General features: G+C 32.8%; 1 protein-coding gene across 1 annotated transcript in view; it reads left to right on the plus strand.

The window, feature by feature from the left end:
- Positions 1-16,714, plus strand: part of Pkhd1l1 (PKHD1 like 1) — a 146,811-nt gene that overhangs the window by 29,369 nt on the left and 100,728 nt on the right. The window contains exons 14-21 of the mRNA XM_048802021.1: positions 1,125-1,216; positions 7,332-7,491; positions 8,029-8,164; positions 8,912-9,055; positions 10,758-10,915; positions 12,597-12,710; positions 13,929-14,078; positions 15,273-15,397. Coding sequence (XP_048657978.1) covers positions 1,125-1,216; positions 7,332-7,491; positions 8,029-8,164; positions 8,912-9,055; positions 10,758-10,915; positions 12,597-12,710; positions 13,929-14,078; positions 15,273-15,397 — 1,079 coding nt within the window. The remainder of the gene's footprint in view (positions 1-1,124; positions 1,217-7,331; positions 7,492-8,028; positions 8,165-8,911; positions 9,056-10,757; positions 10,916-12,596; positions 12,711-13,928; positions 14,079-15,272; positions 15,398-16,714) is intronic.

Here is a 16,714-nt window from a genome sequence, read left to right on the forward strand (position 1 = left end):
ATTTATGAGAAATGATTTCATGTGATCAGTTTCTTTGCTATTTTAACACATGATACAAATTTGTAGAAAACCCATAGCTTAAAAGAAAATTATGTCTCATGTGTAACTTTTCTCTGCAAAGGAAAAAATGCATACACTTACTTTATACATTTGAAAGATTTCTTTTATTATGAAAGAATTATAGCCACAATAAAGGATACAGAAAAACAATGAAAAAGTTTCACTACTCTACATTTACTTGGTTATGAGATGGAAGGCTGTCTTTTCTTTTTAACCTCTATTTTCTTTTTTATATAAAGGATCATAAAAGATTAGTGTCATCTTTTGTCACATAGTATTAAATACAAAATTTGATCATCATTTTTTAATGACTGAATAGTATGTTATTACATGGGCTTATTAAGTTAGTCAAATACCCTCCTACTAATAAGTTAAAAACTTCCTTCTGATTTTTTATGACCACAATTAAAACTTTATTAGACATCTATAGTCATTAGTTTATTTTGTATTTTGTCATAGTACCTCAGGACAGGAGGGTTTCAAAGGATAGTTTCACAAGTGTGAAACTGACCAATCAAATCAAAATCATATTTTATGATGCAATTTATATGGCAAGATTTCTTCACAAATGGGTTTATATAACTTTAAATTGCTTTTGTAATTTATGAATTCCAGTTTACCATAGTTTCTTGGCATTTTTACTCCATAGATGACATTAGTGGGAAGCCCAAAGTCCTCTCTCTGTACTACAAAGAACCATTCAACAATCTTTGGTATCTTTCAGGGCTACCTCTAAATTTATAATTTGTATCAAATCTTTGAAAGTTCTCCACAGAGCAAAAGAATGATTAATAATAACACATTCTACCAGTATGTTTTCTCTTATTGTCCATTGCAGTGCTAATTATGGAAAGCCATGATCTGTGCAGTATACTCAGTAGAGTGGAGTTGGTGTGAGTGAAGGGTAAAGTGATGAAGTGAGCTTGCATAATTTTTAAAAACTCTATGTTGTCAGGGATAACGGATCTTAGAAGAATAGCATCAGGATTACAGTACTGATAAAAATAATTAGATGTTTAAAATATTAAAAATTGTCTTTTTATTCTCTGCTTTTCTGGGATAAGGTGAGGATTGCATATCATTCTGCCAATGCCAACAGTTATTTTTCCAGTCCAACGCAAAGATCAGATGATATTCATCTTCAGAAAGGAAAAGAGTAAGGTGTTTTTCTTGCCATAAAGTGATTGTTTGATATTTTAAAAATGTAAGCTCATATTTTAAAATCTTTTAATTTGTTTTCATTGGTGGGCATGATAGTTAATTGCTTGAATTTACAATTGGTCATTCTTTATAATTTTATTAAAGTTTGCTTCTATATCTTCAGGAATACTGACATTTAGCTAACCAGGTACATTTGAAATTTAATTTAACCTTGTTGCAGAAACTATAATTTTGTGAAATTTACTTAATCCTGATTTTCATTCTTTTCAGGACTTTTCATTCACTCCAGATCTCTAGTGTCTTTGTTCCAATGTCTGAGCACTTGAATGTTGCTAGGGAAAAAAATCACAAAATCCCATGAACTGGTAACACTTCTAATATATATTTATTATTTGCTGATTTATCCCAGGCCCTGGAACAGGCACTTGAAATCTAATACAAACAATATTAAATAAAATCCCTCCTCATAAGGAACATGAAATCTAGTATTGAAAGGTCAACTCCAGAAAGCAAATGAAAGTATTATTCAAATAGCAGATAATCACATTCAAAATGCTATTCAGGATTCCTAGAAAACAGGAAGATAAGAGACATGATATATTCAAAATGAGTATGTTCCATAGAGAACGTCAAAAGATGTGTTAATATCATTTTTTATTTACTATTTGTATGTGTTAGGTTTTTAAATTTTTAAAATTTGTTCCTTTTAGATATACATGCAGTAGAGTATATTTTGACATATTATACCTACATGGAATATAACTTATTTTAATTAAAATCTCATTCTTGTGGGTTGTACATAATGTGGAGTTTCACTGTTGGTGTATTCATGTATGAACATAGGAATGTTATATCAGATTTATTTATTCCACTCTTTCCTATTCCTTATTCCCTGCCCTTCCCTTCATTCCCCTTTGTCTAATCAGCTGAACTTCTACTCTTATCTTACCCCCATTGCTGTGTGTTAGAATCTACATATCAGAGAGAACACTTGACCTTTGGTTTGGGGGATTGGCTTATTTCACTTAGCATGATAGTCTCCAGATCCATCATTTACCAGCAAAAATCATGAGGTCATTTTTTTAAGGGCCAAGTAATTTCTGTTGTGCATATATACCACATTTTCTTTATCCATTCATCTGTTGATGGGCACCAAGGTTGGTTCTATAGCTTAGCTATTGTGAGTTGAGCTGCTATAAACATTGATGTGGCTGTGTCACTGTAGTATGCTTATTTTAACTGTAACTCCTTTGAATATATACCAAGGAATGGTATAAACAGGTCAAATAATGCTTCCATTCTTAATTTTTGAGGAATCTCAATACTATTTTCCAGACTGCTTGCATCAATTTGCAATCCTACCAGCAACATATAAGTGTACCCTTTCCCCCACATCCTCACCAATATTATTTGTTGATTACATTCTTGATTGTTGCCCTTCTGACTGGAATGAGATAAAATCTCAATATAGTTTTAATTTTCATTTCTGTAATTTTTAGAGATGTTGAACAATTTTTCATGTTTGTTGACTGTTTGTATTTATTCTTCTGTGAAGTGCCTTTTCAATTCCTTTGCCCATTTATTGAGTAATTTGGGGTTTTTGGGTTAAACTTTTTGAGTTCTTTATATATCCTGGAGATTAATCCTCTGTCAGAGGTGCAAGTGACAAAGATTTTCTTTCATTCTGTGGGCTCTCTCTTCATGCTTTGGATTGTTTCATTTGCTGTGAAAAAGCTTTTTAGTTTGATAATGTTCCATTTATTGATTCTTGATTTTACTTCTTGAGCTTTAGAATTTTGTTGAGGAAGTCAGTTCCTAGGCCAACAAGATGAAGAGTTGGGCCTATACATTCTTCTGGTACGTGTACAATTTCTGGTCTAATGCCTATGTTCTTGACCCACTTCCAGTTGAGTTTTGTGAAGGGTGAGAGATAGGGATTAAGTTTTATTCTACAACATATTTCCAGTTTTCCCAGAACCATTTTTTGAAGAGGCTATCTTTTCTCCAATGTATGTTTTTGGTGCCTTTGTCTAGTATGAGATAACTGTATTTATGTGGATTTGTCTCTGTGTCTTCTATTCTTTATCATTGGCCATCTTGCCTGCTTTGGTGCCAATACAATTGTATATTTGTTACTGTAACTCCGTAGTATAATTTAATGTCTGGTATTGTGATGCCTCCTGCCTCACTTTTCTTGCTAAAGATTGCTTTGGTTATTCTGAGCCTCCTGTTTTTCCAAATAAATTTTATGACTGCTTTTTCTATTTCTATGAAGAACAATATTGGAATTTAATGGGAATTGCATTAAATCTCAATAGCGCTTTGGGTAGTATGGCCGTTTTGACAATATTAATTCTGCCTATCCAAGAACATGGGAGGTCTTTCTATCTCCTAAGGTCTTCTTCAATTTCTTTCTTTAGTGTTCTGTAGTTTTCACTGTGGGTCTTTCACCTCTTCTATTAGATTGATTCCCAAGTATTTTGTTTTTTGAGGCTACTGTGAATGGGAGAATTTTCCTAATTTCTCTTTCAGCTGATTCATCATTGGTGTATAGGAATGCAATTGCTTTATGGGTATCAATTTTATATCCTGCTACTTTTCTGAGTTTGTTTATGAATTCTACAAGTTTTCTGGTGAAGTGTTTTGGGTCTTCGAAATATAGGATCATGATTTTGGCAAATAGGGATAGTTTGAGCTCTTCTTTTCCTATTTGTATCCTTAATTTTTTTCTATTGCCTACTTGCTCAGGCTACAGTTTCAAGGACTATGTTGAGTAGAAGTGATAAAATAGGGCATTCCTGTCTTATTCCAGTTTTTAGAGGAAATGTTTTTTTCTCTGTGTAGAATGATGTTGGCCTTGGTTTTAACATATGTATCTGTTCGGTTTTACTACATAGCAAACCACTCTAGCCTAAAGGCTTCAAATAATAAATGTTTATTATTTCACACAATTTTGTCATTGGCTGGACAGTTCATTTGTTCCTGGCCTGTTTAGTTTGGGATTGATGATCTAGGATGACCTAAATTCCATTTGTACATCTCAGATGGCATGATTGGCACTGAGATATGGGGAGCATCTCATCCTACATGATTTCTTATATTCCAGGAGCTTAACCCAAGCTTGTCTTGTTGATGGATAGGTTCCCAACAATAATGATAGCAATTACTATCAAACACACACTTTTAAATATTTGTTTTTGTCACATTTGCTTCTATCCCATTGACCATAGCAAATGGTCAAGCATAGATTCAAGGGATGAAGAAATAGACTTTCATTTTCCCAGAGACTGTCCAAAGTCAGTTCATGTTTCCAGTTCATTCTGCAGATATCAGAATATCAGGTATCATTTCATCTAAGTACAGATCTTTTTGGTCAATTTTTTAAAGCATTTTAACTAGTGCATTATAGTGATACATAGTATTAAGGTTAATTTGGCATAATTAAACATTCATGGAATTTAATTTGCTCTACTTTCAGTCACCAGTACTTCCTCTTTTCTACCTCTCCTTCTTTCCCCTAGTTCCCCTTCCTCTATTCTACTGGTCTTCCTTCTATTTATTTATAGTTTTTGTAAATTGTTGCTTTGCAGATATACATAAAGGTGGAATTCATTAGGACATATTCATATATCACATGTCATAATTTGGTCAATTTAATTCCACAGTTCCTCCCTTTTAGTGTCCTCCTCCCTCCCTATCTTTTCCTCTACTTTAGTGATCTCCTTCTATTTTCACGTATTTCTCCCCTACACTTTTCCCCTTTATTTGACTCTAGCTTCTGTATATGAAATAAAACATCCAATCTTTGACTTTCTGAGTATGGTTTATTTCACCTTGAATGATGTTCTCCAGTTCCATTGACTTTCCAGAAAATGCCATCATTTCATTTGTCTTATGGCAGAGTAAAACTCCATTGTGTATATATACCACATATTCTTTATTTGTTAATCTGCTGATGGGTACCTTGCCTGGTTCCATAACTTTGCTATTGTGAATTGTGTTGCTATAAACATTCATGAGTGTTTATCACTATAGTATTCAGATTTTCAGGTTTTAAAAAAAATTTAGTTCTTTTAAAATTTTAGTTTAGGATAAAACCAAGGAGTGGGATAATTGGATCATAGGGAGGCTCCATTCCTAGTCTTTCGAAAAATCTCCATACTGCTTTTCACAGTGGTTATACTAATTTGCAATTTCACCAACAATGTATGAGTATATATTTTCTCCCATATCCTTGCAAGCATTTATTATTAGTTGTATTCTTGATGATTGCCATTATAATTTGACTGAGGTAAAAATTTCTATATCGTTTTGATTTGCATTTCCTTGGTTGCTTGGGATACTGAACATTTTACATATTTGTCATCCATTCATATTTCTTCTTTTGAGAGGTGTCTATTTAGTTCTTTGCTGTACTTTGAATGCTATCTCAGTTACTAATTTTAAAAAAAATTAAATCCATAAGTTTCTCTTGGTATTTGTTATTCATTTGAAGAAAGAGAATACTATCTATTATGAGACTTTTGTGAAGATTAAATAATATATGCAAAATGTTTAGTTATTGTCTTACACATAGAAAGTGCCCAATTAACATTTTAAGCTCAAAGTAAGAATGCAGAATTTAATGCTTTCTTTAGGTCTGGCTCCTTAATTAGTTTTGGCTACTTGGAGTTTGAAGAGCTGGTGAACAGGTTCCTAAGGCAGCCAAGATCCTGATGTAATCCTCCAGTACCAATTCTATCAGGGGGAGTATCTAGGGCTTCATCATCCTAGATGAAAGATAAATGTCCCTCATTCAGCCTCCTACTGTGGATATTTATTCCTTGTATACAACAAGAATATCTGTTGGGTGATGTGATCTCATAATAGGGGCATTTCTAGAGATTTAGATGAGGACACAGCAGTTTTGCATTCATCTCTAACAGCTAGTCAGTTAATGCCTTATTCTGGATAGAATTAGACAATGGGCAGGAGTTCTTTGGAGTCAAGAATTCCAAACATAAGGTATGAATCCCACCTGTCTTGTTAGAGGGCTGTAGTCAGTCTAACCAATAGAAATTTCCTGAGGCACTATTTTATTCCCCAAGATATAAATGGAGCTAACTTTCAGAAATGTGAGAGTGGAATTGGGACAAATACCTGAGATGATAAACTTATAGGGAGGAAAAGTTTTTTTGGTTTATAGTTTCAGAAGTTGCTAGTCCCTGTTTGGGAATGTGGTACATTATGGCAGGGAGTGAATGCAGGAAAAAGGCTGTTTACCTCATGGCCACAGGGATGGAGATCTCTCTCTCTCTCCCTCTCTCTCTCTCTCTCTCTCTCTCTCTCTCTCTCTCTATATATATATATATATATATATATAGAGAGAGGGAGAGAGAGAGAGGTGGATANTCTCTCTCTCTCTCTCTCTCTCTCTCTCTCTCTCTATATATATATATATATATATATATAGAGAGAGAGAGAGAGAGAGAGGTGGATATGGGTGGTGGGGGAGGAAAAGGAAAGGAGCCAGAGTCACAGTATATACTTCATGGGAATACCGCTAGGTCTCACATGCTTTAGATCCTACCATCTCCAATGGTGTCACAAGCTGGTGACCAAGTCTTTAACACATGGACCTTTAGGGAATATTTGAATTTGAATGGTATTTGCAAAGGCTTTCATCCTTGACACATACAACCACTTAGTTGCAAAATATATAATATGTCTAAGCCTGCTTGTCATTTTCTTGACTATATAAAAATATTTAACTTCTGTATGTCCTCTGTATTGTATTCCTAATAATTATTATCATAATCTACATTGATATTTTGTTTTAAGGTCCTTAAGGATAGGAGTTAGTATCTTCTTCAATCAATAGTCACTGACAAAGCTAAAAGAATTGGTCAGGAATGGAAACAATTCAGATATCTTATATAATTCATTATATTTTAAACAAACTGCTATGCAACTTTATATATTTTAATATATTATTCTGTAAGTGTGGATTTTATACAATATAAATCATTTAATAGATTTTGTGGATGTTGATGTTTTATTCATTGAAAAATAATTTCATGCCTAGTATTCTGGGGAAAAATATAATATTCATTAGTTATTTTATTTTCCAGATATTATATTGAAATCTTGCTGCAGGAGTATAGATTGAGTGCTTTTGTTGATGTTGGACTATACCAGTTTAGAAATGTCTATACTGAACAACAAACAGGAGATGCAATAAATGAAGAACAAGTTATCAAATCCCAGTCAACAATTATCCAGGAAGTACAGGTTTGCTGTGATGATAGATCCACTTTATCAAAAATAATTCTCAGTGGGGCTGGGGTTATGGCTCATAACCCCACTTGCCTCACACATGGGAGGCACTGGCCAGCGTTCAATCCTTAGCACCACATACAAATAAACAAACAAAATTTATTGTGTCCATGTATAACTAAAAAAATAAATAATAAATAAATAAATAAAATTCTTAGGGCTGTGGGTGATAGAGTGCTTGCCTAGTACATGAGGCCCTGGATTGAATTACTGATACCACAAAATATATGAAAACATCCAAAGCCAAAGGCTCCTTTTGCTTATTAATTTCAAGAGATAAGATGCTTTTTAGGAGAATGCAATTATCAACAATTACTGAGCTGTGGCTTGGAATATCTTTATTATAAAACCCGCTTTTACATAGTCTATAATATCATTTACTCATTTGCAGTAAAATGGAGTAATAAAGAGTCATTAAATAGCTGAATTATGATACTTTCAGAGTGTATTTTCCCATATATTAAAGATTTGTTTTTTCAAATTGGAAAATAGGTTATAACATTGGAAAACTGGGAAACAACTAATGCAACTAATGAAGTCCAGAAGATCACAGTAACCAGCCCATGTGTGGGAGCTAATTCATGTTCATTTCACCAATACAGATTGATCTATAACATGGAAAAAACTAGTAAGTTATAAATAATTAGGGTGATGTTGTTTCTTTTTACATATAGATGTAGCTACAAAGGATTTACTCTAAGTCTTGTGGTACTGTTTGGTAATTATCATTTTAATAATATGCTAGACAAAGGAGAAAAATAAATCATGAAGAAAAGCCTTCAGATTGGGATAGAAAATGACATAAATATACACAACTTTATGGCATATACCATCATTTTTATAAGGATAATTATAAATACATATATCTAAATCCATATAAGGATTTTATGTTTCTGTGGCTCACAGGTATAAATTCAGAAAATAAAAATTAAATTTATCCTTACAATGATATAAACATATCTTTCAATTTCCCAAATTAAGAGATAGACCTATGATACACTAATTTGTTGGTTAATAATAGAAGATTTCTATATTTGATAATAAATTCTAAAAAAAATTCTTTTGCTATTTCTGTTAATTATTTCAACTGATAAATATTAATGAGTACTCACTGTTTGCAAAATACATACTTCTTATTATGGGAATATTAAATAGTAAAATATGATCCCTGGTCTCAAAAATATCACAAACCAATTAAAAAGCCAAACTATTGAACAAATCAATTTCAGAGCTTAATTTCTCTAAGTGATAACTCACATGTTACAGAGTATGGCTGCTTTAAAAAAAGTACAAAACATACTTTGTCTGTTGTAAGCCAGAAAGATTTCAATTCATCTGCCTTTTTTTTTTTTTTCTTTTTTAATTCATCCAAAAGTCTTGTTACCTGCTGATGCTTCTGGCTTCCTAATGCAATCAGCTTTGAATGACCTCTGGTCTATAAAACCCGACACAGTTCAAGTAATAAGAAAAAGGAATCACCAGGGCTTTATCTACACAATAACCTTTGTATCAACTAGAGGTAAGCTTGTATTTCATTTTGTGCTTCTCCAGGAAATAAACGACACCCCGGGCAACTCTACTATGAAAGGTAAAAAAAAAAAAAAAAAAAAAGTTCCATAAAATGATAGAGGAAAATAGATTCATAGCCTTGATCAATGGCAGGAGAAATGGAAATTAAATGGTACTTTTTTTTCTATATTAATTTAAATTTTAGTTTTATTTCAAGAAATATACAACTCCAATGCAGGAGAAATACACTGTGTGCACTGCAAATGCATTCATTGATATAGTATCATACTTTTTACAATCAGTGAAAATATTAATTCTGAAAATAAAATTTAAGTAAATCCATATTATTCAGGAGACATTAGTCTGACCAAATCTTGCCTGAAGAAAGGATTATGTGGTCTAATTCACAGGGAAACATTTCATATCAGACTCCTTGAAAATTGACAGAACTCATTAGAATATTAACATCCTTAAGGAGTCCTGCTGTTAAAAAAAAATCAATTCACCTGGGTTTAATGCAAAATTATTTGATCTCTCAACCTTTTAAGAATATTTTCAAGTAATAGCTTTTAACCTCATATTAATGTTTTATTTTATTTTTTAACGAGAGAGAGAGAGAGAGAGAGAGAGAGAGAGAATTTTAATATTTATTTATTTAGTTAGTTATTGGCGGACACAACATCTTTGTTTTGTATGTGGTGCTGAGTATCGAACCCGGGCCGCACGCATGCCAGGCAAGCGCGCTACCACTTGAGCCACATCCCCAGCCCTCATAGTAATGTTTTATACATGACATTTTTGGCAATATTGAGGTAGATATTCTGTCTTCAGTTAAAGTTAGTAAGCAATTTGGCTATTTGGTATGTCTAAGCTTATAAAGTAGGTCCCTGGGGTGTGTGTGTGTTTATTTTCCAATTCATGAAAGTAGAATGTTACCTCAATGTTTGTTTTATTTTATGAAATTGTTAATTTGATTGTTGAATGGGAGATGAAGAATTTTGTTTAATATGAATTGAAGCTCCAAAAATTTCAAAAAGTTAGTTGTTCAAAATACTATAAAAATGAGGATATAGCTACTCTTATTGATCTGTTTATAGATCAGAAACAAATTTTGAGGCTTCAGCAGTGACCTTAAAAAATATGGTACTAAAACCATGGCTGAATATATTGTCAGCCTTTACCCAATAAAGAAGATCAATGGGATTCAACTAATATAGTATCCTTCCAAAGAGGAGAAACCTCCAAGGACAAGGTCTTGTTTCTCTCAAAGTGACATTGTCTGACCAAGCCTCATAGGTCTGGGCTGGTTTTTGGAAATCAGCTTTTTGCCCTATTCATACATAAAGAAAATAGCCCAGTCAAGCCCTCTACATTAAAATAATGATATTGGCATAGAACTAAAATATTTTTTTGGAATATCCTCCTGCCCATTGATCTATACTGCATATCCCCAGTTGTATCCCTCTGTTTATCTTATAATATTTCTTCTTAAGTCATAAAGAACTTTGGTAGATAGCACTTCACTGTTTTGCTATTTCTGCTATGAATAAATCTACTCAATTGCGGGGATCTGCTCTTCTTTTCCCCTATTCATCCTTATTTTGAATTAATGGGACTCCAAATAAAAACAATTTGGCATTATTTGAATGTCTGTTATAGATATTTGGTATGTTACTAATTAACTCTTAAAATTGTTTGGTACTTCATTTCAGGAGACTTTGATCTGCTTGGTTATGAAGTACTTGAAGGGAATAATGTCACACTGGATATTATAGAACAAACCAAAGGGAAACCCAGTTTGGAGACATTCACATTGAACTGGGATGGGATTGCCTCAGTGCCTCTTACTCCAGCGTCATCAGAAGTTGAAGTATGCTCCAGGAATATTCCTACCATGCATTTTCCCAGCACCATCTGGTGGTGTTCACCGAACCTTTATAGACAAATGAGAAAGAGACATTACTTCCAAAATTCACATAAATCATTTAGAATTTGATCAGCTTACTAAGATTTATATATCATGAACATTTTTGTCTAAGGGGACACAGAGACAATTGAGCACAAAGTCTGCACCCTTTTTCTGGACAAAGTATCTCAAAGTTATTAGAACCTTGTTTTGCTTTTGAGTACAGGCTCTCTGTCCCTCTACCCATGCCAGCATTCATCTTCATCCAAAATCCAACTGGTCATCACGTAAAAGTCAGAAAATCCTTGAGAGATGTAGTATAGTAAAAAAACTTAATAATGAAGTTTAAATCTTTTGTTATTTTATTACATAGAAAATTATCTAAATGTCAATCTTCTATAAAGAAATGTTTAAGGAGTAGTAATATATTCTCCTACTTGGCATGGTGGGTTGGAGCCAATCCATAGTGAGGGGAGAATGGAGGAGACATCACAAAGATAGAGGGAAGGAAAAGGGAGTCCTTGGGTTTGTATCAACAGGACTTAATATACCTGCATGTGGGGAAGCTCTCCTTAGAGAAAGAATGTTATGGTTACTGAATTTTGACAACTACCTTCCTGTATTTAAATCATAATTTGTTTGATGATTAGACATTATACATTATCTCAAGCCCCTAATCCTTTGTTGTTATTGTTGTTTTGTGTGTGTGTGTGTGTGTGTGTGTGTGTGTGTGTATGGGAGTGCTGGACATCAAACCCAAAGCCCTACTCAGTTAGGCAAGCACTTTACCACTGAGCCACATCTCCAGTCTCGAGTCCTTAATTCTCTCTCAATATTTTTTTTTTTGGAATTAGGGATTGAACCCACAGGTGCTTAACCACTGAGTAACACCTTTAGTCCATTTTTATTTTTTATTTTGAGACTGGTTTTGCAGAGTTGCTAGGACTTCACTAAATTGCTGAAGCTGGTATCGAATTTGCAATCCTCTTGTCTCAGCCTCCCAAGCTGCTGGGATCACAAGCGAGGGCTACCCTGCCTGGCTCGGGCCCTCATTTCTAAACAATAATTATTTTTGTGCTTTGCCAGATCAACAGATGTAGAGATGATAAGGGACTCATGAATGTACCAATTCCTTTATATTATTATTTATTATTATTTATTATTTTTAAATATTTATTATTATTTATTTTTTAAAAATTATTTATTATTTTTAAATAATTTATTTATTATTTTTAAATAATCTGAAATATAGACTTATAGTACATGCATCTCCTCTTTTGAAAAATGGATTGCATTAGAGTATATAGTTTGTTTGTTTGGTTAATTTTGAGATATTTGGGGAAGTCTTTTATTCAGAATCTGTTTAATTATTGATTTAAGTTTTCTTTCTAATTCTCTTTAAAACATTTAACTTATAACCATGCTAATAGTAGCCAGTCGGATATAACTATTTTATTCTAAAATAAAACTTTGAAAAATTATTGGACATTAAAATACACATTAACTTAAAATTATTTTGATAATTATCCCATAATTATGGCTAACATAGGAATTATAAAAACATTGTTAGAACTAATTAGTAGAACTACTAATGTTCTAAGACTTCATGAAAAAGAAGTTATTACAGCACATATTGTTAATTTAGTTTCAGGCAGCAGTGGAAGAAATGGTTAGCACTAAATGTCCGCCACAAATTGCACATTTTGAAGAAGGATTTGTTGTGAAATACTTCAGAGACTATGAAACTGATTTTGACCTGGTATGAAATATTTCATTAACCTTGAAATTGATCAAATAAGTATTCATATAAATATTGGGGCTTTATTATTTCCTTTTTGAACTAGCATTGATTCTGTTATTTTTCAAAGTCAAATTGTAAAAACAATTTTGTTACAGATTTATTGGTAAGGCCTATCCTAGCATCTTCTTACATGATAAAATAATTCATTTGTGAAAGCTTCATTTACATCCCACAAATTTGCTAATTTTGCTCACTTTCTGTTGGTTAAATTTACTTAACCAACAGAAAGTGAGCAAAATTAGCATGTCAGGTAGATATGCACTTGTTCCAAGTGAATATTTTAAGAATAAAAAGGAAATAGTCAAATTATTTAATTTATAACACTCAAGAAGTAACTGTGAATTCTTAAAAATATATATCATATTATACTTTGTAAGAGCAGATGTATTAGTGAGGAAAAATAGGAAAACCTTTCTATTTAATGGGAAACCTGCTCACCTTAATAAACACATGTACATCTGAATTTGTTACTAGAGGCCCTGAGGGCCGCAGAAGTAATTAATATTCACTCCTTTCCTACTGCATCTCCCATCACCATCCCAATACTCCTTTCTTTGCTCAACCCAGCTTTACCTACCTATATTTGCCAATACCAGGCTCTTACCTATCTACCTCTGCTTTTTGTATGTATTTTACTCTCCTTCTGAAGCCCCCCTGGCTCTTTTTTCCAATTGAACAACTCCTCATGACTTTGGTCTTAACTCATTTGTAACTTGCTCTGAGTCAGTTTTCTTGATCCCTTCATGTGGGCTTGATGCCTCTGTTCAGCCTTCATTGTATAATCCTTGATTCCTTTGTTCTAAACCAATGGCTCCTGTATATAGGAATATTGTCTTCATCACTTAAATTTTGAAAGTGATTAAACAAAATTAAATTTTAAAAATTAAACAAAAAGCAAACAAAAACCTGCCATATAGTAAACACTGAACACACAATCATAGAAGGAATGAATAAATATCCTTGACCGGTTCATAATATAAAAAGGACTTGAGAAATAATTAAATACAAATACAAGGTTATGGGTCAGAGGGGAGCTTTAGAACTTCCAGGAAAGGAGAGAATATTTCAAGTTTGAGTCATTTGAGAAACAGTATTGAACTTTGAACAATTGTTTGGGTATGGCGGGAGAAAATCAAGAAACAAATCATGTTTTCATTTGAAATGTTGTTTTTATAGGAACGTATTAATAGAGGGCAGAAGACAGCTGAAACTGATGCTTACTGTGGTCGTTATTCCCTGAAAAATCCAGCTGTTCTTTTTGACTCGACAGATGTTAAGCCAAACAGATTACCATATGGAAACATTTTATTATTTCCTTATAATCAGGTATGCTCAACAAAATGATATGCTAATTGAATCTGAAATTCACCTTGGTAATAAAATTTCATGAAATTATGTCATGTTGAACAGGCACTGTGGCTCACATTCTGGGTGCTTTAGTGATTCCTCTTCTGGCAATTCTAAAAAGAAAAAAAAAAAAACGTGTGTGTGTGTGTGTGTGTGTGTGTCTATATATCATATATTCTTCTTTATCTCATAATCTTAGAAGACATGATTTGCACATAGTTCGAATACTAAAATAATTAAAATGTATAATATCCTCCATTTTTCTTCATTAATTAGGAAGAAACAAAATGGATAGCCATTATAAGCTGATCTTGAGTGTTTAGTTGGGGAAACACGAAAGAAAATCATGAATTGAAGAGATGGCCATTTTAGGATAAATATTTTAAAACCAATAAGCATAACTTTTTGCTTTTTCTTGTTTTTAAAATTCTCAAATATGTTCAGGTGCGGTGGCGCACACCTGTAATCCTAGTGGCTTGGGAGGCTGAGGCAAGAGGATCATGGGTTCAAAGCCAGCCTCAGCAAGAGCCAGGCATTAAGCAACTCACTGAGATTCTGTCTCTAAGTAAAATACAAAATAGAGCTGAGGATGTGACTCAGTGGTTGAGTGTCCTTGAGTTCAATCCCCAGTACCCCTCCACGCCCACCCCCACTCCCTGCCCCAAATTCTCAAATGTGGCAAAAAGTCCAATGTTCTAAGTTCTTAAAATATCTGGCATGCTTAAGGAGTTTGGGACCATTAAAACAAGTTTTTAATTACTATTTTACTTTCATCTCTATCTCTTAATTCATATCCTGATTAATCTGTCTGAATATTTACCTCTCTTCTCTCTTCATCTGCAATGACTTTTAAGTTTAGTGAACAATTTAGTTAATAGACAGCTCACCTCCACAGGGAATGAACTGTTCCCATTTTTAAAGGAAATCATATCTAAGAAAACAATAAAGAATTAATCATTAGTTGTTAGGTCACTTTGACTCCATTTCCTTGTTTATAAAATCTTCCCCAATTATTCTCCTACAGCTACTAGCTGAAATTAATCTTGCCTTTCTCTGTATAGTATATATGGAAAAGGTTCAACAAATATTTATTTAATTGGATTGGGTTAATTTGAATTGTTACAAAACAATTTAATGGGAAGATATGCTAACTTTTACCATTTTTTTATATAGTTATGTTTAGCATACAAAGGATTCCTGAAAAATTATATTGGTCTAAAATTTCAGTACCAAGACAATGGCAAGATTACTAGAAGTGCTGATATACAATTTACATATTACTTTGCTTATGGAAACAAGTAAGTTGTACTATGAATTTGGAAAAACTTAAGTTATTACTATAATATATGTTTATATGTTTTTACAAAGATAAATTCCTTTCTTGTTTTATTTGGAGAGAGGGGAAATCTTGAGCACATGGATCTAAATTAGAACATTTCTAGTCTGTACAAGTGCTTCCTAACAGAAATAGATTAGAAATGTATAGATTAAGAAAATAAAAAGTGGCCTAGTATCATCATCATCATCATCACATATGACCATTTGAAAAACAAGGCAAGGTAGTCATGGTAACACATGCCTGTAATCCCAGTAACTCTGGAGATGCAGGAAGGAGGATTGCAAGTTCTAGGCCAGCTGCAGCAACTTTGCAAAACCCTGTCTCAAAATTTTTAAAAGGGTTGGGAATTTAGTGCAGTGGTAAAGAACACTGATCAATACCCAGTAATTAAAAAATACAAAATGATAGTAAACTTTAGAATTTAAATCATATATTAAATCCAGTATGTTCTCAGCTAATGGAAAACAGTAGAAACAGATTAGCTTAGCTTATCAGAATTTTGTTACTGGACTTCAATCACCAGGGGCAAAAAGTGCTTGCTATGTGGTAGTAGAGAAAATAGAATGTTTTGATGAATATATAAGATAAAGGGAGAAAAGGTATTTTGAAGTAATGCTTACTTTGCCAAAAGTTAAACATGTAGAACTTCAAATAAGGAATTATAAAGGAAGTATCTGAATGAGCCTAGACAATGCTTTTAAATGACTACAATTGTCATAACTCAAGCAAGTTAGTTCTGTATAATTATGCTTTGAGTCTTTAAAAATAGTTATAGCTTGAAATTAATGTAAATCCTGACTATATTTCTATCTGCAATGTATGAAAAAATCCATTTATAGTAGAAATAACAATGAAAATACACACACTCTGTATTTTAGAAAATACTTCTCATAAATGTTAGATATGTTGTTTGAAGTATGACTTACATAAAGCTGAATTCATTCAAAGTGCACAGTTCTGTGAGTTTTAAGAAATGTATACACTCATGCAACTACCTCTGTGCTCTGTAAAATATTAGCATGCTATTATATCATATCCTGTATTAGAAATGGAAAAATAGGATATTAGAATCAACTATTTTAGTTAAAAATGTCAGATATAACAGTAAATTCAGTCCAGTGTTGAGAAGCAAAACTGGAACTTGACAGTACTTTCAGAAGAGCTCACTGGAGTAGCATTGTGTGGAATTTTTTTTTGCTATGCCATCACCTCCTTGTGGGTTATTATAAGATAAAAATCATAGCTTTAACTGAATGAAACATTCTTAAACTCTACC

This window comes from Marmota marmota, unplaced genomic scaffold (assembly GCF_001458135.2).
Source record: "Marmota marmota marmota unplaced genomic scaffold, marMar, whole genome shotgun sequence".
In the NCBI taxonomy this organism is placed as follows: domain Eukaryota; kingdom Metazoa; phylum Chordata; class Mammalia; order Rodentia; family Sciuridae; genus Marmota; species Marmota marmota.